Source organism: Cherax quadricarinatus, chromosome 64 (genome assembly GCF_038502225.1).
Source record: "Cherax quadricarinatus isolate ZL_2023a chromosome 64, ASM3850222v1, whole genome shotgun sequence".
Classification (NCBI taxonomy): Eukaryota; Metazoa; Arthropoda; class Malacostraca; order Decapoda; family Parastacidae; genus Cherax; species Cherax quadricarinatus.
Genome location: NC_091355.1, coordinates 6,657,044 through 6,685,030, shown reverse-complemented (window position 1 = coordinate 6,685,030; position 27,987 = coordinate 6,657,044). Strand labels below are relative to the sequence as shown.

At 39.6% G+C, this 27,987-nt stretch overlaps 1 protein-coding gene across 2 annotated transcripts in view; it reads right to left on the bottom strand.

The window, feature by feature from the left end:
• Window positions 1-1,721: 1,721 nt before the first annotated feature.
• LOC128699985 (armadillo repeat-containing protein 2) overlaps window positions 1,722-27,987 on the bottom strand; it is a 77,741-nt gene continuing 51,475 nt past the window's right edge. Inside the window, exons 12-20 of one of the 2 annotated variants that reach the window (XR_008408691.2) lie at window positions 27,018-27,214; window positions 24,922-25,090; window positions 24,138-24,278; window positions 20,037-20,253; window positions 15,280-15,393; window positions 13,249-13,381; window positions 8,978-9,138; window positions 6,967-8,199; window positions 1,722-5,644 (exon numbers count right to left, since the gene is read on the bottom strand). Coding sequence is in view for 1 of the 2 variants with exons in the window: in XM_053792848.2 (XP_053648823.1) it covers window positions 8,036-8,199; window positions 8,978-9,138; window positions 13,249-13,381; window positions 15,280-15,393; window positions 20,037-20,253; window positions 24,138-24,278; window positions 24,922-25,090; window positions 27,018-27,214 (1,296 nt within the window). In the remaining variant the exon portion in view is untranslated. Of the gene's footprint in view, window positions 8,200-8,977; window positions 9,139-13,248; window positions 13,382-15,279; window positions 15,394-20,036; window positions 20,254-24,137; window positions 24,279-24,921; window positions 25,091-27,017; window positions 27,215-27,987 lie in introns of both variants that reach the window. The other variant, XM_053792848.2, reaches the window with a different exon arrangement.

The following is a 27,987-nucleotide window of genomic DNA, read 5'->3' as shown; positions in this document are numbered from 1 at the left end:
AGTTGTAGTCGGGACGTCAGAGCCAAGGACAGCAAAAGGATTAGATGCCGTAGTGGCTATGGGAGGGGTAACAACAGAGGAGGCTGCAGAAGATGGGACCCCAGAAGTGGGGGATGTTTGGAAACACGAGAATAAGAAACGCGGGGTAGTCTCCCTTGGAGGCGGAGATGAGTAACTGCCATAGCATAAGGGAGACCTTCTGCCTCTTTGAGGCAACGGATTTCACGCTCATTTAAGTAGACCTGGCAATGGCGGGAGTACGAAGGGTGAGCTTCATTACAATTAAGGCAAGATGGAGGTTGACTGTAAGATGTATTAGAATGGTCGTCGGCACCACAGACTGGGCATTCGGCCATAGATCTGCAATATTTCGCTGGGTGACCAAAACACCAGCAATTTCTACATTGTTGCGGTGTAGGTATCACCTTTCGAACTTGTAACCGATGTCCCGCGACATATACAGAGGACGGGAGTTCTCGGCTGTCAAAAGTTAAACGAGCCACATTGCAAGGGTAACGTCTCCGCCCCCGGGCAGGAAGGACATAAGTGTCTACTTTGAGGATTGGGAGATCCTGGAGTTCCAGCTGTTCAAAAATGTCATTGCCACATGACTGGAAACTCTGTTGGACCATGGTATGGGGCAGAATGACAGTACCACTACAAGAATTGAGAGAAAGATGTTTTTCAATAGTGATAGGAGTAGTATCGATATTCGAAAGGAGAGAAAGATCATGAGCTTGGGTAGCATTCTGGACAGTGACGATGTGCATACCGCTCTTAAGAGCATGAAATGAAATATCTCTACCAACATGACGCAGGAGCGCTTTGCCAATACTATGGTCAGAAACGTAGGCAGAAGAAGAAGTCGGTCTTAAAGTAAAGAATTTAGGCCATTGTGTGGTCTGAAACTGAGCGTGGAGAGGGAGTGCTTGACGTGTCGGTCTTTTCCAAGTAGAATGGGAAGGTAACGAAGGAGCATCATCAGGAGATGGACGTTGGCGTTTAGGAGTAGGACCGGAGTTGGTCCGGTTTGAAATGGAAGGGGCGATTCAAAAATTGCCGTACCGTAGAGGGAGAAGCCGGAAGCATAGTCAAAGGAGAGCGGAGTTCAGACAAATCGAAGGAGTCAGTCGAAGCCCCGGTACCTGAAGCGGGTGAGGAAACAGCACCAGCAAGAGGTACAGGGGCATCAGGAGTGTCCGAAGAGTGGTCTAAACACAAGGCAGGGTCAGAATGGGGTGCGGTATCAAGAAGGGGCCCGGGGGTAGTGGGTTCATGGACTAGGGCTGCCATGGTTAGGTTACTCCTTTGCTTTTTGTTTTTAAGAAAAAAAAAGAAAGAAGAAAAGAAAATAAAAATAAAAAAAAAAGAATAAAAAAAGGGGGGAGCGGGGAGGAATAGTTCCCAGGAGGAATGAAAGGGCCGGAAATCTCCCTCCGCGCCCAAGAGGACCTCAGCACCACTAGTAGCGCAGATGCAGCATGGAACCCGTGCCATACCCTACCCTTCATGCCAGTAAACCAGCAATCCGGGCTAGCAACCTCACATCTGCCGAGCTACCTCGGTGGACAAAAGAGAGGGCGGCCGGATATCCGCCACAAAGCATACCTCCTTCGGCCACCACCCCCGGAATCCGAAAGGTGGCTTCCAGAGATACACCCGTCGCCCGAAAGACACCCAAAGCTACTCCGGGATACCAGAGAGGGATCGGGCCATCCCCAGGCAATCCAGATTCCACGGCAAACTATGCCACCGCCAAGAACCTCAACGGAATGGGATGGACCCCGGTGTCCTTTCCCCTACCTAGGAACTAGCGCGCCTGTGGGAGAAATCCCAAAGGCCAAAAAGAGGAAGGGCAAAAGGGAGGGGTGAGGAGGAGGAGGAGGAATGGAAAAAGGGGAGGATGGGATAGGGGAGGGGAGAATGGGGGGTAATTAGGTTCAGTCTGAGGAAGAAGACCGACAGGGCTAATTCCTCAGACCAAGAGCCTCTTCACCACGCCAAGGAGCCCCCCTTGAAGAGGTTTGTTAACTGAGAGGTTTACAGAATAGCGTTGCACAATTGGTCTCCTAAACATTATAAAATACTTCACACTAAATAATGAGATTTACCACCTCACAGAACTATCAGAATTGGAAGTAGTTTCCTTTAGGACAATATAATCTCAAGGAAAGTCATGAAGTTTAAAATCATCTGCATCTGTAAGAAAGTCAAGATTCCAGATGCTGGTTTATCTGCAGCATTCAGACCTTCAACATAGGTAAGATTCTACCTGCAGATCAATTTATAAAGTCTTAATTTTAAATTAGTAGTAATATCTCACCACAAGGAAGGGTTTGGGATATTGGCCGTTTGGAGGGATATATTGTGTATTTTTTATACGTATATACTTCTAAACTGTTGTATTCTGGGCGCCTCTGCAAAAACAGTGATTATGTGTGAGTGAGGCGAAAGTGTTGAATGATGATGAAAGTATTTTCTTTCTTTTTGGGTCACCCTGCCTTGGCGGGAGACGGCCGGCTTGTTGGAAAAAAAAAAAAAGCACCATGGATAAAATATTATACACTATTACTGGCATATACAATACAATATATCCACTGTATATAACAATAATTGTTTTAACATTTACAAGTACTATATAACAAAATTAAAAACAGTCGAGAATCCGTTATCCGAAATGCTTGGGACCAGAAGTGTTTCCTATTTCAGATTTTGGAAACTGGGACAACTTGGGGATGGGACCCAAGTCTAAACACATTATTGTACTGTACAAGTACAGTACCAAGAAACACGATCACTGCTTATAAAAAGAAGATAAATGTAGGCCTAGACTATGCCGTTAGATTTTCACCAGCAACAATCTTGCCAAACACACAAATGAATTTCTCTGCTGCTTTGTGATCAGCAGATGCTTTATCACCACTAATCTTTAAATATTTAATGCTGTGTCTTTTCTTAAATTTTTGTAACTAGCCAGCAGAATATTCACAGTTACCTTTAATATTTAGTTATCATAATAGATTTTTGTTTGTTTCGTGATCAGCATTTTGTTAAGAGGCATGTGCTCACCCCAGTGTTGACAAATCCACTCCAATACATGATCACAATCTTCATTTTTCCTTCTGTGCAATGTTTTTTCTGTTTTTTCATTAACTTCTGTTCAACACTTTCAGCACAGAACTTCAACAGTTTGTCCTTCTGTTTGGTTAGGTGGTCGATTGTGGTTGTTCCAACACCAAACTTCCCAGTCAGACACTTCACACTTATGCCACTGTCAAGTTTTTCCAACAACTTGACTTTCTGTGATATATAAAAACATAAATGCTTCCTCTTTTTCTTTTAACCATTACCCATATGCCTTTTTGACATTTTCAACAATATCTTCACACCACAGAGCACAAAACAAGTGGTAGTCAGAGAGTAATTTCCGCTGACAACAAAGTGGCACTAGTACAAATGTGAAGCATGTCTGGACTCAACAGATGGAGGATTGCGCCTCCATCACATCTTGTTCTCAATGATCCATTTGCGACGCATCATGTCAACACTCAAAACACTCAGATTTTGGAGGCTTTTGGATTTTGGATAAAGGATTCTTTACTGTAATTGGAATTTCTTGTAAATATAATTAATCACAGTCATATTTAAAGATTATCACCTTTATCCAGATACTACATTTTTAAAGTTATCTATAAAATATTTTTATTTAAAATATGTATAATTAGAAGATATTGAACTGATTTTTAAAGTTCTTATATTCGTGAAAACTTTTATCTATTTTAATTCGTAGTATTTTATTTTAACCGTCAGTAATACAGTAATCCCATTTAGTGACTATAATTTTGACAAGTAACTAAAAGATACATATGAGAATATATTTTGTTAGTACTACTTGTTCCCCTCTAAAGAGAACACCCCATGTTAAACATCTATAAAGATTAGCATTCATATTACAGTTTTGTTGCTCACACTAGCTCTTCTCTCACACCTGTACACCTTCACTTTGTGCCTTTAGTTACTTGTTATTATATTCATTAGGCAGCACTAAACCCATAAGGGCTATACAACACCTGGAGAATAAGAGGCAATTAAATTTAATTCAAGGAAAGGCAGGGTAGCTCAAATTCTTTGGATCAAAGAGCCCTTAGCCAGCATTAAGGTGCCTTCCTTGAAGGGACTTATCATAATCATTATTGCACAGTACTTTTAGAAAATGTGATGCAAACTGAACACTTCATTTTAATGCTACCTTATTATAATTCTGAAATCTTGACCTCTTAAGAGTTCAAGCTCTTAGTATTAAGAGTTGACAATCAGGGGGAAGCCCCCTGATATTTAACAAAATAGAAAATCATGGTTCTATTTACATATACAATACAGGCTTTTGTGTTTACTGTAGGTTTGCCTTAAGCGAATTCACTATTACGCGGTCCCATTTCTATCAGTAATCCTGTATACCAGTTATACATTCGCTGCATGTGAACAGTGCAAGTTCACAAAGATTTTTCAAGACACTTATTATGTAGAATTAGGTGCTGTTTATCCAACTACACTTAGTACAGCTGCCCTGTCCCTGTAAAACATTTAATGCATAAAGCCAGGGACACCTGCATGCCTAAATTATCATGTTTCTATACAAGTCAAAGTGCCATAACTAAAACATTACAACAAGACCACTATTTGTGAAAGGTGAATTATGTTTTTGTGTTTTCTGGATTGGTATCCTTTACACCTCTTCAAGGGAAAATGCCTTGATGCTGGTGAAGGGTGCTTGATACAAGAAATTGATTATTCGTGCCTTTCTTTGGGTCAAATTTGATTGCCTCCCATTTCCCAGGTGCTGTTTGACCCTCAGGTATTTTGTGCTTCCCCCATGAATATGAAAATAAATAAAATATGATCAGTGTTAATAGAGGTTGTTTTATGATCAGTACTATTGGCTTAGGCTGGTACACAGTGTACACCCAGATTTATAATAAAAGCAATAATATTTTTTTAACACTATGGCAGTATCCCTCAAAGAAGAAAATACTTTAACTGTCACTCATTCAATCACTGTCCTGCCAAAAGGGTGTTGACATCATAGTTAAGATTACCCTCCAAACTGCAGCATCCTCACTCCTCCTTCAGAGTGCAGGTACTGTACCTCCCACCACCAGGACTAACTGGTTTCCATGAATCTCTTCATAAATGTCACCTTGCTCACACTCCAACAGCATATCAACTCATAAAAACCACTTGCCTCCACTCATTCCTGACCAACATGCTCACAAAAGCCTGTTGGATGCCCAAGCCCCTAGCACTCAAAACTTCCTTTACTCCCTCTTTGGATGACCCCTACCTCTCCTTCCCTCTTTCCCCAAATTTATATGTCCTCCTAGTCATCCTATTTATCTCCATTCTCTCTAAATATCTAAACCATGTCATTAACCCCTACTGCAACATTCAAAACCCATGCTTGGCATCCATACAAGTGTTGGTACCATTATACTCTGGCACCCTTCCCTTTTTGTCTTCATGGATAAAGTTCTTTGTCTGCACAGATGCCTCAGTGCACCCTACCTTTTTCTCCTCACCTCATGGTTCACCTCATCTCTTACAGAACGAACTGGAGGCAAGCTCCTCTCAGCATGTCAAGCCACACCTAGCCAAGAACAAGGTTATGTTAAAATTGTCACCCACCTTGAAGTCCCTGATTGATTAAATTGTAATTTATGGTTGCATAATATCAAACACTAAAATAACAAATGTCTTCTATACAGCACTTGTTATATTTGACATACCGGATGTATCGAATGTATTATTTTGTCTCAAACACATAAATGCAGTAATTAATAACCATATCATTTGCAAAAATCTGTGAAACCCATTTTATATACTGCACTGTATTCAACCCTTTCAGGGTCGGAACCTCTGATCTGAAACTTGATCTCAGGGTCGGAGAATTTAAAAAGAAATGAGATGATACAGAATCATTTTCCAAACATATTGAAACCAAAAGTATGAAATTTGATGGAAAACTTACGGAATTACGCTATCATAAAGTTAGCGGTTTTGGCAATATTTATGCATCAGCAATTTCAGCCAATTTCAGCCTTATTTGTGGCCAATTCCATTCTTCAAGCTGCCAAACTCTAGTATTAATTTTATTCTGTCGATCGAGTACAAGGAACTGCCCATTTACCTATTTTCAACTACCCAACAAAATTCAAGAACTGCTAATTTCAAAATAGGGTCCAGAATAAACACTGTAGACATTCCTGGCACTAAAACAACATTTCCTCTGTTCATTAGTCACGTCCTCAGGCCTATCCTATATTATGCCTGTTTTCCCATGTTGAACTTTTATTCACACAAAAAATAAAGGATTTACTGTTATGCAGACTACTGCATTATTGTAATACTTGTATAAACCATATCAGCACATTTCTGAACACGTATCAGACCGACCAACTGGACAGGTATTGGATGAGTGACAATTTGTGTACTCTAGAATATCGGCAAAAATTGAACATTTCCACTACTTTGAGCTCAATTTTAAGCTACTTTCAGTCCTGAAACCAATCAAGATTCTCTCTATTTCTGTAATATGTTTTCCATTCTATCAAATGAGACCCAGAAACCGAGAATACAAAGATAAAAACCATATGAAAATACACTGCAAAGTTCCTCTGAGTCTTCAACTTTTACCTCTGACCCCTTGATCCTGGCCTTTCTAATTCAAAAAATCTTTCGCTGTTTTAAGCCAAAAACGCTGTCACAGTTTTTTCTCCATAATGCACCATGTGCTGCAAGATTTTTTTTATATGGTGCACACTTACCACACAGACCCATTCACTCACAGTTTATTTAAGAGAGCTGAGCTCATTGAATACTACTACCTTACCTTTGATATACCTTTGAAGAGTTTCGAGAGTTTAACTATTCTCAGAGCCCAGCCATGGGCCAGGCTTGTCCGGTGCTTACCTGATCAACAAGGCTGTTGCTGCTGGAGGCCCACTGCCCCACATATCCATCACAGCCTGGTTGATCTGGCACCTGGTGAAGATACTCCTCCAGTTTCCTCTTGAAGGCTTCTACGGGACCGATCCACGCTTCAAAGTTGAAGAACAACAACACTGACCTCGAAATTGTTAACAATTCTAAATTATAACATCTTTAGTTACTGGGTACAATCTACATACTGGTACTTTATATAGAGTATATTTTTTTGATATATATATGTTCTCCTCTCCCTAACTGTAATTTTAACAGACAAAAAATTGAGTTTAGCATATTGTATATTAAAAAATTACCCCATCAACTATTTCCCACCAAAGTAACATAAGCCAAAACAAGAAAACACATTAGCCATCACTTATTCAATAGCTGCCTTGCTAAAGGTACGTACACACACACCACCATTCAAATGACTCTGAGTTGCAACATTACCACTAATCCTTCAAAGTATGTGGAATGTACAAAGATTATTCTGAAAATGAATAATAATATATGTACATGGCATAGTGAAATTAAAAACAGATTTTTTTTACACATAAAAGCATCACAGGCCAGCATCTTATGATAGCCAATCTAAAATACATACACTTAATGTAAGTGATATACACTATATATGTGAATTTTCTAATCATACATTTAATACATTATTTTACAGTGTCAATATATGTGTATAGTAGGAGCTTGATATTCCTAAAATTTGTGAACAACACCAGTGATCACTGTGATATAAGTATTAATTCTGGGTTAGACTAAACTGTTTATATTCACAAAAATATGGTAAATAAATATGTACAATACAGAACTATATTAACATTTGTACATGATATAATAAAATAGTTTTACTTCAATGTTTACAGTTTTGACTGGCTGACTAGTTGCCAGGCCCTAAGAAAGCCCCACAAATAGTGGAGATTAATTACAAAAGATTCATAAAACAATAACTTGAATATTAAGTTATGTGAATGTTCATGGTGTGAATACTGAGGACCTACTGTGCTGTATACTACTATATTTACATAAGCAGCTATAAAATATCTTATGAGGATGCAATAACTGGGAGTGCTGAAGTATTCTCCTCTATACGATCTAAGAGTTTGGTGGCAACGTGTGCAAAGTCCTCCCATAGTTGATACACGATGTCCTTTGTTTCTGGGTCACACTCCCCAAACACCTCAGGGTTATTGAAGTAGGAGTCATCATCTGTCATGTAAAAATTTTATCACTTTTTACCATATTATTTTATTATCATTATTACAGCAATATATTGTTTTAACATATCTCCCACTGAGGCAGGATGGCCCAAAAAGAAGAAAACACATTCACCATCATTCTTTCCAATTCTGTCTTGCCAGAAGGGTGCTGATAGCACCTCATCCTTCATAGATCCATCTACTGACATGTTCACTCTGAAATATCTAAACACTTTTACTTCCTTCATACTTTCTCTCTCCAATCTGATATCTAATCTTTCATTGCCTAGACCTTTTTTTTTATTACTCATCACTTTGCTGTTTGCTATGTTCACCTTTAATTTCCCTCTTTTACTTACCTTCCCAAATTCTTCCACCCAACCTTTGTAACTTTCCTTCAGAATCTCCCATAAGAACTGTGTCATCAGCAAAGAGCAACTGTGACAATTCCCACTTTGTATCAGTTTCATTATCTTTTAATCCCACATCTTCCCCTAAGCCCCTAGCATTTACTTCGCTCCTACGAATATGTTAAAACAACCATGGTGATGTCTTGCATCCCTGTATAAAGCCTTTTACTAGGAAATAGCTTTCCCCTTTTTCCTACAGTGATAATAATAATTTGCTTTAAGCTGTATGATGACAAAATGTTTTTCTCTTTGGGCATAATTATTTTATTGAAAATAAGTGTCAAATTACATCAATGCTAATAAGAAAACAACACTTAATAGAATTGCATCGCATAGAAATTAACGCAACTTTCAATACAAAGAAGTCAATGCCCTCACCTAAAAATTCTTCCAATACAAAAATGAGTTTTTCTGTTTCTTTGTGTCCAAGCGTATCTTCAACATCAGCAGCCGAAGCACAGTAGTTCCAAAGCACCTGACATGCAAGACTGCACAACTGCCAGTCTCCATAGCCAAAGTACTGAAGCACATCAATCATTCTGCAAACAAGGACATCTTAATGTAAGAATTTCCTGGTAGTGTGACATATCTTGAACAGACGACTTCACAAAATTTATTTATATCCTAATAAATCCTCATTAAAGAAAGAGGGGCTTGTGATGTTTCTAAAATCTAGCAGGCAATGTTGGCCAACAGCCTTGGATAGGAATGGTGGATGTGATATTCTCTGCTACTGAGGACCAGACTAACTGCTGCCACAAGTGCAAGACCTTCAAATTGGTCATCAACTTTACCCCTGAGGTTGCCCTGTATTGGATGGTTGAGTGTCTTGGTTGAGGTACATTGGGGAAGGGTGTCTTCACTGGCATTGACTAACATTCATTTTATGTGGCTCTTTATTATGGGAAGTCCCTATAGGGATGCAGTAACCCTGTCAACATTGGCATGTACTCAGTCTTATTCTTTAGACCCCTTAGCTTTAATGTCTTATTACCATTAATACTATACTACAGTACTATTCAGTACAGTACTATTCAGTTTATGAATTTGAGTAGTTAGTAAAGAAATGTAAGAATGATACGAGTCACTATAAAAGCTCAAAATGTGAGGTGTGCAACAGAACAGTGGCCCAAGGGAAATTCTTTGTTGATCTGAACAACTGGAGAGGGTGACTGGTTGCAGACTTATATGAACAATACATAACAGTGAGGTACAGAGGGTTGTGCATTTCTGGTGAAGGACAGGTAACATCATAGGAAGGGTAAGGACTGCATTACTTACAGAATATATATATTCTTCTTTCAACAAACTGGCCGTATCCTACTGAGGCAGGGTGGCCTAAAAATATAAACGAAAGTTTCCCTTCTTAAATTTAGTAATGTATACAGGAGAAGGGGTTACTAGCCCCTTTGCTCCCGGCATTTTAGTCACCTCTTACGACATGCATAGTTTATGGAGGAAGAATTCTTTTCCACTTCCCCACGGAGAACAGAATGTATATACGATGGTTTAAAGAGCATATTAGTATTAAATTCAGGAGGAGTACTAAACCTGTAAGGGCCATGCAGCACCTAAGAAATGGGAAGTACTGTTCTCTGGTTTGATCTAAGGAAGGGGAAAGAAGCTCCAAGTTCTGAAGTTGCACTGTATGACCCCTTGTTGATTATAATAATAATAATAATGATTATAATAATAATAATAATAATAATAATGATTATAATAATAATGATTATAATAATAATACAGATGATTGCTGATGTTATGAATGAAAAGAAGTTGGATGTCCTGGCCCTAAGCGAAACAAACCTGAAGGGGGTAGGGGAGTTTCGGTGGGAGGAAATAAATGGGATTAAATCTGGAGTATCTGAGAGAGTTAGAGCAAAGGAAGGGGTAACAGTAATATTGAAGGATCAGTTATGGAAGGAGAAAAGAGAATATGAACGTGTAAATTCAAGAATTATGTGGATTAAAGTAAAGGTTGGATGCGAAAAGTGGGTCATAATAAGCGTGTATGCACCTGGAGAAGAGAGGAATGTAGAGGAGAGAGAGAGATTTTGGGAGATGTTAAGTGAATGTATAGGAGCCTTTGAACCAAGTGAGAGAGTAATTGTGGTAGGGGACACTTTTAGGAGAAACTTTTAGAGAGGGTGTGGTAGGTAAGTTTGGGGTGCCAGGTGTAAATGATAATGGGAGCCCTTTGATTGAACTTTGTATAGAAAGGGGTTTAGTTATAGGTAACACATATTTTAAGAAAAAGAGGATAAATAAGTATACAAGATATGATGTAGGGCAAAATGACAGTAGTTTGTTGGATTATGTATTGGTAGATAAAAGACTGTTGAGTAGACTTCAGGATGTACATGTTTATAGAGGGGCCACAGATATATCAGATCACTTTCTAGTTGTAGCTACACTGAGAGTAAAGGTAGATGGGATACAAGGAGAATAGAAGCATCAGGGAAGAGAGAGGTGAAGGTTTATAAACTAAAAGAGGAGGCAGTTAGGGTAAGATATACACAGCTATTGGAGGATAGATGGGCTAATGAGAGCATAGGCAATGGGGTAGGTTTAAAAATGTAGTGTTAGAGTGTTCAGCAGAAGTTTGTGGTTACAGGCAAGTGGGCGCGGGAGGGAAGAGGAGCGATTGGTGGAATGATGATGTAAAGAGAGTAGTAAGGGAGAAAAAGTTAGCATATGAGAAGTTTTTACAAAGTAGAAGTGATGCAAGGAGGGAAGAGTATATGGAGAAAAAGAGAGAGGTTAAGAGAGTGGTGAAGCAATGTAAAAAGAGAGCAAATGAGAGAGTGGGTGAGATGTTATCAACAAATTTTGTTGAAAATAAGAAAAAGTTTTGGAGTGAGATTAACAAGTTAAGGAAGCCTAGAGAACAAATGGATTTGTCAGTTAAAAATAGGAGAGGAGAGTTATTAAATGGAGAGTTAGAGGTATTGGGAAGATGGAGGGAATATTTTGAGGAATTGTTAAATGTTGATGAAGATAGTGTGAAGGATGTGTGATGTCACCGTGGTTGTTTAATATATTTATAGATGGGGTTGTAAGAGAAGTAAATGCGAGGGTCTTGACAAGAGGCGTGGAGTTAAAAGATAAAGAATCACACGTAAAGTGGGAGTTGTCACAGTTGCTCTTTGCTGATGACACTGTGCTCTTGGGAGATTCTGAAGAGAAGTTGCAGAGATTGGTGGATGAATTTGGTAGGGTGTGCAAAAGAAGAAAATTAAAAGTGAATACAGGAAAGAGTAATGTAATGAGGATAACAAAAAGATTAGGTGATGAAAGATTGGATATCAGATTGGAGGGAGAGAGTATGGAGGAGGTGAATGTATTCAGATATTTGGGAGTGGACGTGTCAGCGGATGGGTCTATGAAAGATGAGGTGAATCATAGAATTGATGAGGGGAAAAGGGTGAGTGGTGCACTTAGGAGTCTGTGGACACAAAGAACTTTGTCCTTGCAGGCAAAGAGGGGAATGTATGAGAGTATAGTTTTACCAACGCTCTTATATGGGTGTGAAGCATGGGTGATGAATGTTGCAGCAAGGAGAAGGCTGGAGGCAGTGGAGATGTCATGTCTGAGGGCAATGTGTGGTGTGAATATAATGCAGAGAATTCGTAGTTTGGAAGTTAGGAGGAGGTGCGGGATTACCAAAACTGTTGTCTAGAGGGCTGAGGAAGGGTTGTTGAGGTGGTTCGGACATGTAGAGAGAATGGAGCGAAACAGAGTGACTTCAAGAGTGTATCAGTCTGTAGTGGAAGGAAGGCGGGGTAGGGGGCGGCCTAGGAAAGGTTGGAGGGAGGGGGTAAAGGAGGTTTTGTGTGTGAGGGGCTTGGACTTCCAGCAGGCATGCGTGAGCGTGTTTGATAGGAGTGAATGGAGACAAATGGTTTTTAATACTTGACGTGCTGTTGGAGTGTGAGCAAAGTAACATTTATGAAGGGGTTCAGGGAAACCGGCAGGCCGGACTTGAGTCCTGGAGATGGGAAGTACAGTGCCTGCACTCTGAAGGAGGGGTGTTAATGTTGCAGTTTAAAAACTGTAGTGTAAAGCACCCTTCTGGCAAGACAGTGATGGAGTGAATGATGGTGAAAGTTTTTCTTTTTTGGGCCACCTTGCCTTGGTGGGAATCGGCCAGTGTGATAATAAAAAAAAATAATTATAATAATAATAATAATAATCCAAGTTCTCAGTATTAGGGCACTTCCTTGAAGGGCATTTAGAGAGGCTGGAGGGAAGAAGGGGTAGGAGTCATCCCAGAAAGAATTGAAGGGTGTGAAGGTTTCAAGTGGCAGGGGCTCAAGCATCCATCAGGTGTGTGTCAGTGATAGATCAGAGCAACAGATAGTTGAAGGATTTGATGTACAATCAGAGTGTGAGTAGGGTAACATATAAAATGAGATTCAGTGAAGCAAACCTGTTAGTTCTGGAGGTGGGAAGTGAAGAAGGGGCAGGGATGTTACAGTTTGAAGGATCATTTAAATTGTGATGTCTGTCCATTTGTGGTAAGACTGAATGAATGACTCATTTTTGGGGTCACCCTGTCTTAGTGGGAGAAGGCCAATGTAGTAAAATATAAATGTAAACAATCAAACATAATTATTTGATGATTAGGAAATTGTATAGTCTTATCATACCTGAGAACTCCATTTTCATCTTTAAATATAGATCGCCTGGAAGCATCCGACATTAGATTAACAAGAACACCAGCACACACGTAGACCAGCTCCCTTGAGTCACAATCCAGCATTTCCACCAACACCTCCAACACTGAGTGAGATGGTACAAGTTTTAATACCATGGCTGCAATAGTTCATAGCTAACTTATAAATTGGAAATAAAAAAAAAAGACAGGCTGAAATGTCTCATTTGCAATTTGTGGGTTAGTTGCAAACTGGGTAAGTGAAATAGCCATGAAACACAAAATATACATTAAAACAGGCAAATTAACCTAAAAAACTTTTCTAATTCACTGAATGAAACTTGTGTAATTCTGCTAGTTTTTGTCTAATATATATTTTTTTGTGTACAAATAGTTTGGAATATGTATTTATTTACTAAAGATACACAGTTTTATTACCAAGTTTCCAAGAGAGGTGAACAGTATTATCAAGAATGTTAGTCTCAGTTAGTGTTTATCTTTGTTGTAATATCATTCCACCTCAGCTATTAATGTATTTCATATACAGTGTGTTAGTGGACACTCCTGCTAGAAATAATGATAAAACTATAACTATGGTATATTAATAGTTAGCACTCCTTAACTGCAAGAACTAGCAACTGTGGATTGGGAACAAGGTGGTGTGTGTGTGGATTGCTAATCCACCACAGTGTCCCTCCTTAAGTTACTATCTTGTGGTCTGTCATGCAGTTAAGATAATGAGGTGTAGCCTCACTCAAGTTATTATCTGCTTCTCTAAGTTAGTAGTGAAGGCCATGACAGGCATGTTACAGTGCCAGTTTAGGCTTAGAGTCTATTTTAAATAAAATAAGAACCACTACTGAATGGCTTAATGAGAGAATGTAGCATTAAGTAGCTAACAGGGTGTCCCCCATACCCATACTATGGTAGAAGAAAATTTACTACAATAAGAAAAATGTACTGTATATGGCATGTATAAAGAAATAAAAGGAAAGATGAAGAAAAGGGAATGGAGAAGAAAATGATGAAATGAGAATAGGAGGAAAGGAAATGAAGAATGGAGGAGAGGAGGAAGAGGGATAAAGGAGAATGAAAAGAATAAGAGAGGTTAGAGATGAAGAGGAGTTGGAGGAGGAGAGGACTGGGATGAATGTAGAGGAAATGAAGAGTGTTTTAGATAAAATAAAGAGGATATGTGGAGGTGTATGAAAAGAGGATAGGGAGGAGGAGGATGGGATGAAGAAGATGAAGTGTGGAGGATAAGAAGAGGGTGGAAACCTAAAACACAAGGAAAATGGATGAAAAAGGAAAATGTGAGGAAGATGGGTAGAAGATAATCAGCAGTAATAGACAAGAAAAGCAGGAGCAATGATTGTTAGGAATAATGGAGAAAAAAGAAAAGTAAATGTGGAGAGGAGCAAAATTAAAAAGATTTAAAACTAAAGAAATGGGAGGTAAAGAATGAAGAGAAGAGAAAAACTGTAGTAGTGGAGAAAATACAGAGGAAAGAATAAATACAAATCAGAAGGTAGGGAAAATGAGATGTTGAAAATCAGAGGAGCAAGACGAGAAAATGATGACAAGTGGAGGAGACAGGGAAAAAGAGGATGAAAAAAAATTATTTTCAAAACTGTTACAAAGCAAGGTAACATACATTATTTATTAAATTTTTAAAAGCCCCTGGTTATGCAAAGCATCCCTTCTTTCTGGTTATGCAAAGCATAACCAGAAAGAAGGGATAAGAAAGAAATGGCAGAAGATAAAATCAGACAAGGAGGTGAGATGAAGACAGACTGGAAGGAAGGAATATATGTTAAAATATAGAAAAATAAAGACAGGATGAACAATATCTTTCCTCCAAGGAAAGATAAAATTATGTTAGTGTTAGGTTAGGTAAGATTTGTCAGGAAAACAGGTCAATGTTTATTCCCAAACTTAACCTGAAAGCCATGCTATTACTCTGCCTCAAGTGAGCCAGTTGAAAGAAATATTTAGGACAGGATTGTGTCTAGGGTTGTAGGCTTACCAGCACGCTTAGTGAGTATATCTCTGATATCCTTAAAGTGTGTGAGGTTACCAAACACACGGATGGTCTCCACTAGTCCCTCGACGTGGTCCATTGGTAGCATGTCACATAGACCTGCCATAGAAAGGATGTGGGGTCATTTAACAGGTCATGTCAGTGTATTTCAGTGTTTAGTTCACATACTATTACAGTCAGCAAGCTCTTGACCTTTGCTCTTACATTCTTATTTTAATAGAAATAAGGGGTTACGTTCTCCAGATTCTTTGTTGCTTTAATTACTTTGCTTTCAACTTGTGCGACTTCCGTACAGCTAAATGGACTTGATGACATGCCTGCATCTCTACTCCGAATGCCATTACTCCTGCGAGTGTAGTTTGGGAGGTGTGGAAACTGGAGGGCAAGTATACTTCAGATCTGGCTCCCATCCTTGGCATTACTGGCGAGAATATATATAACAGCTGATATGACAGTGGCTATTGAGCACCATTTTGTTATGTCTCCAAAAGACTGCAATTCTCTGCCAGACTTCCTCCAGTTCAGGAATACATATTACAAAATTTCACAATTTATGCTGCATTTCAACATTCCTACTGATACTAATAAGAACTATATTAAGTATGTTTTATGCTTTTTAAACTTACATTGAATTTACAGTGGCTGGTGCAGATGAGACATGTATCTGGTGGCAGCCTATAATTTTTTTTTTGACACACTGGCTGTCTCCCACCAAGGCAAAGTGACCCAAAAAAGGAACGCTTTCACTATCACTCACAATATCACTGTCTTGCCAGAGGCACATAGATACGACAGTTCAGATATCCCTCCAAACAGCAAATAATTAACCCCTCCTTTAGAGTGCAGGCACTGTACTTCCCACCTCCAGGACTCAAGTCCAGCTAACTGGTTTCCCTGAATCCCTTCACAAAATGTTACCCTTCTCCTGTATAAATTACTAAACAATAATATTAATAAGAAAACCTATATTATTATATGATGACTCCATCCACAAAGGAGATGCCACAATGCTGGTGAGGAATGCTTGATCCAAGGAACTGGATTTATGCTCTCCTTCCTTGAATGGAGCCTGATGCTTTCTATTCTTGAGGTCATACGAACCCTACAAATTTAACCCTTAGCCCTTTCAGGGTTTCGGCCGTACTAGTACAGCTTACGCACCAGGGTTTTTGACGTACTAGTACTGTATGTCTAAATTCTAGCACCCTCAAATCTAGTGAGAGAAAGCTGGTAGGCCTACATATGAAAGAATGGGTCTATGTGGTCAGTGTGCGTGGTATAAAAAAAATCCTGCTGCACACAGTGCGTAATGAGAAAAAAAAAAACTTTGACCGTGTTTTTGGATTAAAACAGCGACTTTGCACTGTATTTTCGTATGGTATTTATTGTTGTATTCTAGTTTTCTTGGTCTCATCTTATAGAATGGAAGACATATTACAGAAATTGAGATGATTTTGACTGGTTTTACAAAGAAAACTACCTTGAAATTGCACTCAAAGTAGCAGAAATGTTCGATTTTTACCAAAGTTCAAAAGTAAACAAATCATGCTATGCGTCCAATACATGTCAACTGGTGAGTCTAATATTCTTTCACAAGTGCGCTGATAATATTTATACCATTTCTACACCACTGCAGTAGTCTGCATAACAGTAGTTAGTTAGAGATTTGCCGGTATTTCCGGCCCGGGTCTTCTCCAGATGGTGACCCGGCGTGCATAACAGTAAATCTTCTATTTTTTTGTAAGAATAAAAATTCAAAGTGGAAAGCAAAAGAATGTAAGAGGGGCATGGGGACGTGACTAATGAACAGAGGAAATGTTATTTTAGTGCCAGGAATGTCTTTCTTGTTTATTCTGGACCCTATTCGTGAAATTTGTGTGAAATTGGCAAAATTGCTAAATTCTGACCACTGTATTGGATAGTTGAAATCGGTAAATGGGTGGTTTTTTGTACTCATTCGATAGAAAAAAATGGAGTTCTAGCGAAATATTTATGATTTTTGTCGACAAGTACACTAGAATTGGCCGAAAATAGGGCTCAAAGTGGGCAAACTCGCCGATGCGTAAACATCGTCGAGACCGCTAACTTCGCGAGGGCTTAATTCCGTAAGTTTTCCATCAAATTTCATACTTTTGGTGTCATTATGATCGGGAAAAGATTCTCTATCTTTTCATAAGAAAAAATAATTTTTTTTTAAATTTGGACGACCCTGAGAACAAGTCTCTGAGAGGGCCTGTCGACCCTGAAAGGGTTAAACTGTTCAAACGTAGATCTACGTTTACTTGCTTTGCGCTTCGACCATAGATCTACGTTTTTTTTACGTGCTTTCAAAAGGAGAAAATAAAGGTCGGAGCGCTGTGCACGTAAACGTAGATCTACGTTTGGATAGTTTAAGGGTTAATGTTTATCCAGTTAACAACAGTACCCTATACTACTGGTATATTCATGGAGAAAGGCTAACCCAATATGGATCACTATAAAAATAGGACTGATAGATATCAGTTAAAAACAGAGTAGGGGAGTTAGTAGATGGGGAGAGGGAGGTATTAGGTAGATGGCGAGAATATTTTGAGGAACTTTTAAATGTTGAGGAAGAAAGGGAGGCGGTAATTTCATGCACTGGCCAGGGAGGTATACCATCTTTTAGGAGTGAAGAAGAGCAGAATGTAAGTGTGGTGGAGGTACGTGAGGCATTACGTAGAATGAAAGGGGGTAAAGCAGCTAGAACTGATGGGATCATGACAGAAATGTTAAAAGCAGGGGGGGATATAGTGTTGGAGTGGTTGGTACTTTTGTTTAATAAATGTATGAAAGAGGGGAAGGTACCTAGGGATTGGCGGAGAGCATGTATAGTCCCTTTATATAAAGGGAAAGGGGACAAAAGAGATTGTAAAAATTATAGAGGAATAAATTTACTGAGTATACCAGGAAAAGTATACGGTAGGGTTATAATTGAAAGAATTAGAGGTAAGATAGAATGTAGGATTGCGGATGAGCAAGGAGGCTTCAGAGTGGGTAGGGGATGTGTAGATCAAGTGTTTACATTGAAGCATATATGTGAACAGTATTTAGATAAAGGTAGGGAAGTTTTTATTGGATTTATGGATTTAGAAAAGGCATATGATAGAGTGGATAGAGGAGCAATGTGGCAGATGTTGCAAGTGTATGGAATAGGTGGTAAGTTACTAAATACTGTAAAGAGCTTTTATGAGGATAGTGAGGCTCAGGTTAGGGTGTGTAGAAGAGAGGGAGATTACTTCCCTGTAAAAGTAGGTCTTAGACAGGGATGTGTAATGTCACCATGGTTGTTTAATATATTTATAGATGGGGTTGTAAAAGAAGTAAATGCTAGGGTGTTCGGGAGAGGGGTGGGATTAAATTATGGGGAATCAAATTCAAAATGGGAATTGCCACAGTTACTTTTTGCTGATGATACTGTGCTTATGGGAGATTCTAAAGAAAAATTGCAAAGGTTAATGGATGAGTTTGAGAATGTGTGTAAAGGTAGAAAGTTGAAAGTGAACATAGAAAAGAGTAAGGTGATGAGGGTATCAAATGATTTAGATAAAATAAATTGGATATCAAATTGGGGAGGAGGAGTATGGAAGAAGTGAATGTTTTCAGATACTAGGGAGTTGACGTGTCGGCGGATGGATTTATGAAGGATGAGGTTAATCATAGAATTGATGAGGGAAAAACGGTGAGCGGTGCGTTGAGGTATATGTGGAGTCAAAAAACGTTATCTATTGAGGCAAAGAAGGGAATGTATGAAAGTATAGTAGTACCTACCCTCTTGTATGGATGTGAAGCTTGGGTGGTAAATGCAGCAGCGAGGAGACGGTTGGAGGCAGTGGAGATGTCCTGTCTAAGGGCAATGTATGGTGTAAATATTATGCAGTAAATTCAGAGTGTGGAAATTAGGAGAAGGTGTGGAGTTAATAAAAGTATTAGTCAGAGGGCAGAAGAGGGGTTGTTGAGGTGGTTTGGTCATTTAGAGAGAATGGATCAAAGTAGAATGACATGGAAAGCATATAAATCTATAGGGGAAGGAAGGAGGGGTAGGGGTCATCCTCGAAAGGGTTGGAAAGAGGGGGTAAAGGAGGTTTTGTGGGCGAGGGGCTTGGACTTCCAGCAAGCGTGCATGAGCATGTTAAATAGGAGTGAATGGAAACGAATGATACTTGGGACCTGACGATCTGTTGGAGTGTGAGCAGGGTAATATTTAGTGAAGGGATTCAGGGAAACCGGTTATTTTCATATAGTCGGACTTGAGTCCTGGAAATGGGAAGTACAATGCCTGCACTTTAAAGGAGGGGTTTGGGATATTGGCAGTTTGGAGGGATATGTTGTGTATCTTTATACGTATATGCTTCTAAACTGTTGTATTCTGAGCACCTCTGCAAAAGCAGTGATAATGTGTGAGTGTGGTGAAAGCGTTGAATGATGATGAAAGTATTTTCTTTTTTGGGGATTTTCTTTCTTTTTTGGGTCACCCTGCCTCGGTGGGAGACGGCCGACTTGTTGAAAAAAAAAAAAAAAGATACAAGTACCTGCCTAGTATGAGCCAGTGAGCTTGAAGCACTCCTCTGTATTTATACACTCTCCTATCAGAGAGGCAGCACTGATATTGGTAAAGAGCTCTTTTATATAAATCAAATCTGATTACCTCCCAATTCCCAGGCACTGTAGGACCTTTACCAGTTTAGTGCTGCCTCACGAATATAACAATTATGTTGTCTTACACTCTGCCAGCTGGGTATGTAGGGCGGAGACAGGCTGGTCACGGGTGTAAAAGGTGAGATTGTTAAGTGTAGCAAGGGCAGACAAGACCAGTTCCTCACTCTCGTCCACAGCCTTGTGTTGCAGCACAGAGATGAGCAGAGAGAGGCAGGTGCGTGAGCGTGCCAGCACTGGTCCCACACGTGCGTGCACAGACACATTGGCCAGCACCCGGATCAGCTGTTGACACCCTTATGGGATCAGGTCAAAGACTGGTGCATTTGATACACGAACAACACTATTTCTATCATTAAATGACATCACTCCTTGTGATGAATGACCCACAAAGGTTTTAGCTTCATGTACTGTACTATACATCTAAGTGAATGAACCTGTAGTGTTATTAATATATAATCTCCAACTTTTAAATTGTATTATTTTATTAGCTTAGCATTAGTAGCATCAGTCAGTTTTTATTACCATATTGATCACCAACCAATATACTACATTATTCATGAAGCATTGTGAAAACAAATGACAATTCATGGAAAATGGACCTGTGATGAGTGAAACATAAAAGAAGGAAGACATCATAAGAATTGAGGTAGACATTACCAAAGTAAACAAATTCAAATTCAAAGTTTATTCTCTATAAGGATTACAATGCTGAGTTTACAGAATTTGGTTATTGTGTGGTTTACATGTAGTAAAATAGTGATTACAGAGTGTACCACTAGAACACCTAGCATGGCTAGGCATTTCGGGGAGACTTAGTTTAATTCTTAATTTTAAAATATTACAAATTATGAAGTAAGTTGGTATTATGGCTAAGTGACTAAATACTAGTTTGTGAGTTTAGCAATGTGAATGCTTTTGTTTTGGCACAGTACATAGTTTCAGTATTGGAGTATCATAGGATTCATTATTTTAAGATTGAGATTAACATTTCTGTTTATGGTCAAATGGGTGAGTGAGTGTAAGTGTGAACCACCAGGTGGTATTCGTGTAGTTAGTTGATGGGGTGTATCAGGGAGATAAGATGTTTTCTAATGGTAGTTTTGAAGGTGATGAATGTGTCTGCAGTTCTAGAGTTCTCAGGTAGGGTGTTCCAGATTTTAGGGCCTTTGACATACATTGAATTTTTGTAAAGGTTTAGTCGGACACGGGGAATGTCAGAGATGTTTGTCTGGTATTGTACCTGTGGGTTCTGTCACAACCATCAAGAAAGCGTTTTAGGTCAAGGTTGATATTGGAGTTTAAGGTCCTGTAGATGTAGACTGCACAGTAGTGTGGATGTACTGAACAGGGAGTAAGTTTAGATCTATGAAGAGGGGGGGGTGTTGCCAGGGATGGGATTTAGTGATTATTCTTACTGTGGCTTTTTGTTGGGTTATTATTGGCTTTAGGTGTGTTGCTGCAGTTGATCCCCAAGCACAAATAGCATAGGTGAGGTATGGATAAATAAGAGAGTTGTATAGTGTGAGAAGGGCATTTTGCGGCACGTAGTATCGTATCTTGGAGAGGATCCCAACCGTTTTGGATACTTTTTTGGTTATGTGTTGGATATGGGTGCTGAAATTCAGGTTGTTGTCAAGGTATAGGCCTAGGAATTTGCCCTCATTATGTCTGGTAATTAGAGTGTTGTCGATCTTAATGTTAATTTGTGCATCTCCTGCTCTGCTACTCAGTGTTGAGCGTAAGTTTATTGGCTGTCATCCAAGTCGATATTTTGATCAGCTCCTCGTTAACAATGGTGTTGAGGGTGGCAAGATTAGGGTGAGAGATGACAAAAGTCGTGTCGTCAGCAAAGAGAATTGGTTTCAGGTGTTGGGATATGTTTGGAAGATCATTGATGTATATGAGGAAGAGCAGGGGACCAAGGACACTTCCCTGCGAAACTCCAGTATCAAGTGGCCGTGTTGTTGATGCTGTGTCTTTAATGGTGACATACTGATACCTATTAGTAAGGTAAGATTTGAAATAAGCAAGCACATGGCCTCTTATACCGTAATGGTCAAGTTTGTGGAGTAGGATGCCGTGGTCTACTGTGTCAAAAGCTTTTCTTAGGTCAATAAAAATTCCTAGTGGATATTCCTTATTTTCCAATGCTGTGTAAAGCAGATCTAGCATTTTTATGATTGCGTAATTAGTGCTTTTATTTTTCCTGAATCCAAATTGGCAGGGGTTGAGTATGTTTTGTGCCGTTATAAATGAATATAGTTTCCTGTGCACGAGTTTCTCAAAGATTTTGGATAGTAATGGTAAGTTTGATATTGGCCTATAGTTGTTTAAGTCTGTAGGGTCACCACCTTTATGTATTGGTGTAACCCTTGCCATCTTGAGTAGTTTCGGGAAGGTGCTAGTTTCTAGTGACTTGTTAAAAAGTAATGAAATAGCATGCGAAAGGACATGGGCCACTCGCTTGTACATTAATGGTGGGACATGAGACAGATTCCCTGAGTTATTTTTAAGTGACTTTATAATCTCGGTGACTTCCGTGGGCTCAGTTGGTGCAAGATAGAAGGAATTTGGGAAATTCCCATCTAGGTAGTCCCCGGCATGGGCATTGGTATGTGGGATTTTATTGGCGAGATTAGATCCTATGGTTGAGAAGAAGTCGTTTATTTTGTTAGCTGCGTCAGTGGGATGTAGTGGTGTTTCATTAGGTTTAGTTAGGACAATATTCTTGTTTTTTTTCAGTTTGTGGGTCCCTAGAATCTGAAAGAGTGTTTTCCAGGTCTTTTTTATATCTCCTCTAGTGTCTGTGAATCTACTGGAGTAGTATAGTTGTTTGGCTTTCTTTATTACTTTGGTGAGAACTGATGAATAGTGTTTAAGAATACCTTTGTGTATTAAGCCCTGTCTATATTTTTTTCATATTGGTGTTTCTTGTCAATGAATTTCAGAATGGTGCTGGTTAGCCATGGGCAACCAAGCCGTTTGTTTGTGATCTGTTTCGTTTTTATAGGACAATGTTTGTTGTATAGTCTAAGTAATTTGTTAAGAAAAATGTCTGTCCAGTCATCAATACCATTGGCCTTGGAGAATTCTGTAGGCCAGTCAACAGTTTCTAGGTCAGCTGTGAACTTCCTTATTGAGGCCTCATCATGGAGTCTAAATGAGACTTTGTTGTATTCAAGTGGTGGTTTACTAATGTTTGTCAGGAGGAAGGTAGGGTAGTGGTCTGTAGCGCTATCTGTGATTATCCTTGATTTAAGGGGGGCTAGTATATTGGTCCATATGTGGTCTATTATGGTTGCACTTGTCTCAGTGAGCCTGGTTGGTTTAGTTATTGTTGGTATGAGAAGTGTGTTGTTCATATTGTTGATGAAATCAGTTACAGGCTGATCATCTAGTATGCCAAGGTTGATGTTGAAGTCTCCAGCTAAGAGAAGGTGGTGCTTATTCATTTGTCTGTTTGTTATTAGTGACTTGAATTTCTCACTGAAATTTGGGATGTTTGTGTGAGGTATCCGGTAAATGGCACCGATTGTTATAGGTGTCTTAAGGTTTTTTACAGTAAAATTAGCAAAAATGTATTCCCCATATTCATCACTAAAGCAAGTGGTGCTAATACAAGATAATTGGTTAGAGTAATAGATTGCAATACCACCCCCAACTTTGTTTGGTCTGCAGTTGTGAATTGCTGTGTATCCTGGTAGAGGGTAGATATCTATTGTGTCCTGCTTAAGCCAGGTCTCAGTAAGAATAATGCAGGAGAAGGGTGTCTTTAGGGATTCAAGGAGTGCCAGGAGGTCATCATAGTGTTTGCTTAAGGACCTGATGTTGTAGTTAAGTACTGATAGACTTTTAGCATTGTTTAGGATAGTGCTGGCTTGTGATGCTGTGTAATAAAGGCAGTTACTTTCCAATAGGTTTTGATTGGGTGTCAGATTATGGAGGTTTAGATCAGGGTCAACGTGATCAATCATCTTCTAGGTTTAAATTATGGTTATTTATATCCTGAGTTGTGTGTTGAGTTCTAGTACTGATATCTGTAGTGGAGGGAAATATCACCATAGGAATCAAGGTAGACATCACTATAAGGGCCAAGGGAGATATTATCAATGAAGATGTAGGAGACACCATAGAATATAAGGGAGACATCACCACAGGAGACAGACCTTGACCATGACATCCTCCGGGGTTCCGCTGGCTGGAGAGAGGTTATCCATGATCTCCTCAGCCTGGTGGTGGCGGTCCCGTCGCAGGTACTCCATCAGCAGCTCCAGCAGCGTCTCCGTGAACCCATCTTCACTGAACAACTGAGTGACACAATTATAAAATTTTATTCAGGGATGAGTGTATGAGACTATTACTTGTGATGGCAGTTGTTCAGAGATAAGAAACCAAACCACGGGCGGGATTGAACCCGCGGGCAGAGAGACTCGCTGCCCGCGGGTTCAATCCCGCCCGTGGTATGGTTTGTTTGCAACCGTGTCATTACGATTTCGTGAGTCATGTTCAGGGATAAGTGTATGGGACAGTTACTTGTGATGGCAGGTGACAATAAGGGGAAATCTTGAGAGTACTGTGTACGTGTACTGTGTTTCTCAGGGTAACCCTTCAAATGGGTGACTTTATGCCATTGAAGGACTCTTCATCCAAGGAACTGGAGGTACCTTCCCCTTTCTTGGATCAGTCTGATTTCCCCTATGGTTTTAGCACTTCCATGAAAACATGAAATAATTCAAAGGCAAACTTAAGTGTAGTTTCTCTCTCAAGGTTAGACTTGTGTCTACAGCATTTTTGCTTGAATTTTTAATTAGGGTATATTACATGTACTGTATAATTATTTCATTGAATACTGATGTTTTTAATGTTATGTGAATCAATTTGTCTTCTTGAATTCTGTAAATGTTTCACACTTCAGTTTTTCATGTATTAAAATGTCTCCCTTTTTCTCACCTTCCATCTGGCATCATCAGAGTTGGCCATCATGTTGCCGAGGGCATAAGCCAGCCTCACCACTATAGCAGGGGAGGCAGAGTGGCGGCGGAGGGCAGCCACAGCAGCAGGTAGAGTGGCAGGGTGGGCAGCAGCTGCAGCACAACACTCCTCATGGGTCGAGATGATACTGCAGTGATGTTATTTTGCTTATACTATATATACATTATTATTTTTTTTAACACACTGGCCATCTCCCACCGAGGTAGGGTGACCTGAAAAAGAAACATCTTCACCATCATTCACACTATCAAGTATATACACTGTCTTGCCAGAGGCAAGATTGTGATTGTGAAGACAGCGGAGATGCATGGTTTGGCCCTACTGGGCTGAGGTGGCTGGTTTTTGAATGTCGGAAGAAGTGGATGGTTTTTGGTTGTTGTCAGAAGTGGATGGTAGAGTTTCCGGTACTAAAGTCGATGGTTGTATTGGAGTGTGCATAAATCTGTAATGGATCTCTGGGCTCTTTTACCCTGCAGTACATTGTACGTACAGCTGAGAGTAAGGCATCATCAGCTGGTCTAGACCCCGTTTTGAAGCACTGCTTCTAGATTTGTCAGGGTCCTCTTCAGTGAAAAAGTCTGCTAGTTTAGCAACAACATGGAACTGCTCATGTACCTGCTACAATGTTAACCGTTTTTCTTCAGATTCTTCTTCTTCTGTTATGTGGCTCCCTTGTATCTGTGCATTGAGCTCTGCCAACATTTCCTCTGGACTCCTGTCGTCATCATCATCTTCTAAGAGCTTATTCACATCTTCATTCATATCTTCAAAACCATCACCTGGTACTTTCCTTGCCAGCTGAACAATTTTCTGAACCTGACTCTCAAGCAAGAGAAAAGAACTAACTACGGAAGGCCATAACTTTCCCCAGCCTGCATTTAATGTTGATTGGGGCATTTCATTCCATGCACTTTTAGCATAGCTGATAACATCTGCAATGTTAAATTTATTCCAGAAACTTGGTACTGCCAGGTTGGAGTCAGAGCTCATTGATGCAACCAGGTTTTTCATAACTTTTTTTGTGTAGTTACACTTGGATGGCTTAATAACTCCCTGATCCAGTGGTTGTATTAGAGATGTTGTATTTGGAGGTAAAATTACAACTTCTACATGTGGGGTCACATCCAGCAAAGCTTGTGGATGAGTATGGGAAATATCAAGAATAAAGAGAGCCTTGAGTGCAAGGTTCTTGCTGTGCAGGTAAAACTTGACTTCAGGAATAAAGTGATGCTTAAACCAATCAATAAATATTTCCCCTGTCATCCATGCTGACTGGTTTGACCTTCAAATTATTGGTAAGGTGTTTTTATCTACACCGTTCAGAGCACCAGGATTCTTAGAGCAACACTCCAAATTTTTTCCTTTCCCGCAAACTGAACCGTGTTAAGTTCATTTTACGAAGTGTTGTATAAAATTGTGCTGCAATTTTTCAGTGGTGCAATAACCAAAATGTGCTAAATAAAACCATGTAATATAATGGTGTACTGTATATGTATGTATACACATATACACTCTCCTGGCTCTTGGAGTCCTGGAGAGTGGACCTAGTAGCGACAAGTGAAGAGGCGGGGCCAGGAGCTGTGGCTCGACTATGCAACCACATATAGGTGACTGTGTGCGCACACACACACATGCACGCACATGCGTGCACACACACACGTTTGTTTTATTCTATTACTCTTTGTTTAGTGGCAGCTAGACTGATAAATTTGCTTCCAAAATGATGACATTCTTATCTTATTAGCTTGCACATAATTTGAGAAAAAAATTCTACGAGACAACCAACACTCAGGGCTAGTTCTTCAGCTCAGCTTTTAGCCAATACAAGCACAGAATTGACACACCCCTCCACCATCCATTTACAACTCAGTTTTTTAAAACTGGTACTTAATGAGTTTATGCTGAAGCACCTCACACATACAGAATTATTTTTATACAGTATTGTGTTATATTATTGTACTGGTCTGTGATGGGTAAGTGTTATTACTGCACTGGGTCATGCAAAAAAACTTTACTTTTAAGAATAATGCCCTACAAGAGTCCCTTCAACACACCTGAGTATCCTGACAACATTAGCAGTGACATCTTGGTCGTGTGAGAAATGGTGGAGGAGGGCGCACACCTGAGGAACAGCGCCCGTCACCAGCAGAAGAGGAAAGGTTCTCTCACAGCTACTGACATGGCGGAGGGTTCCTGTCAGTTGCACCAGAGCATAGTGGGTTTGCTCTGGCACATTACCAGTCTCTTGTTGCTGTGGGGAAAGCAGCAGTTGTACAAGACAGTAGCAAGTGTAGAAGAGACAGCAGGTGGTATATTACCATATTTTCCAGCATATAAAACATGCTTTTTTTCCCCCCTACAAAAAGTCTTCAAAGATCACCCTGTGCCTTATATGCTCAAGGTCAGGTCAAGGTTAGGTTTTAGAAGTTGCTTACTAACATTTCGCTATAACTGCTTAGAAACGTCATCTTACATGCTCATTTTTTTAATAAAATTGTTAAATTGGTACCTACAAAGCCTCAAGCAATCGAAAAACCAGTAACACAATAGGTTCTATAAAATTAACAAATTTTAATATAGTATACAGTTCAAAGTCAGTCAAGACTTTCCATTAAGCACAATACACCTGTTTTGAGGTTTTTAAGCTAATCATAAGTGAGATTCTATAGTTGTTGCACAGAAAACCTTTTTTATTTTACTTGTTATAAAATTGGTAAATTTGCATATACACAAGTCAAAACTAAACAAACCCTTCCTCCCAGTTACATGCATCATTATTGAAAGTTTGAAGCTGTTCACAAAAGAAATAAAGAGCATACTCAGTTTGCTGCATGGAACAAAATAATACTGCATGGAACAAAATAATACTGCATGGAACAAAATAATACTGGTAACTTGGCACCTGGTCATGGACCAGGCCGTGGGGGCATTGGCCCCTGGAACACCCTCCAGGTATACACAGCCCAATAATAGTCCAAAATTTCCTCTTTGTAAGATATACCATTTAATATTAAAAGTTTGAAG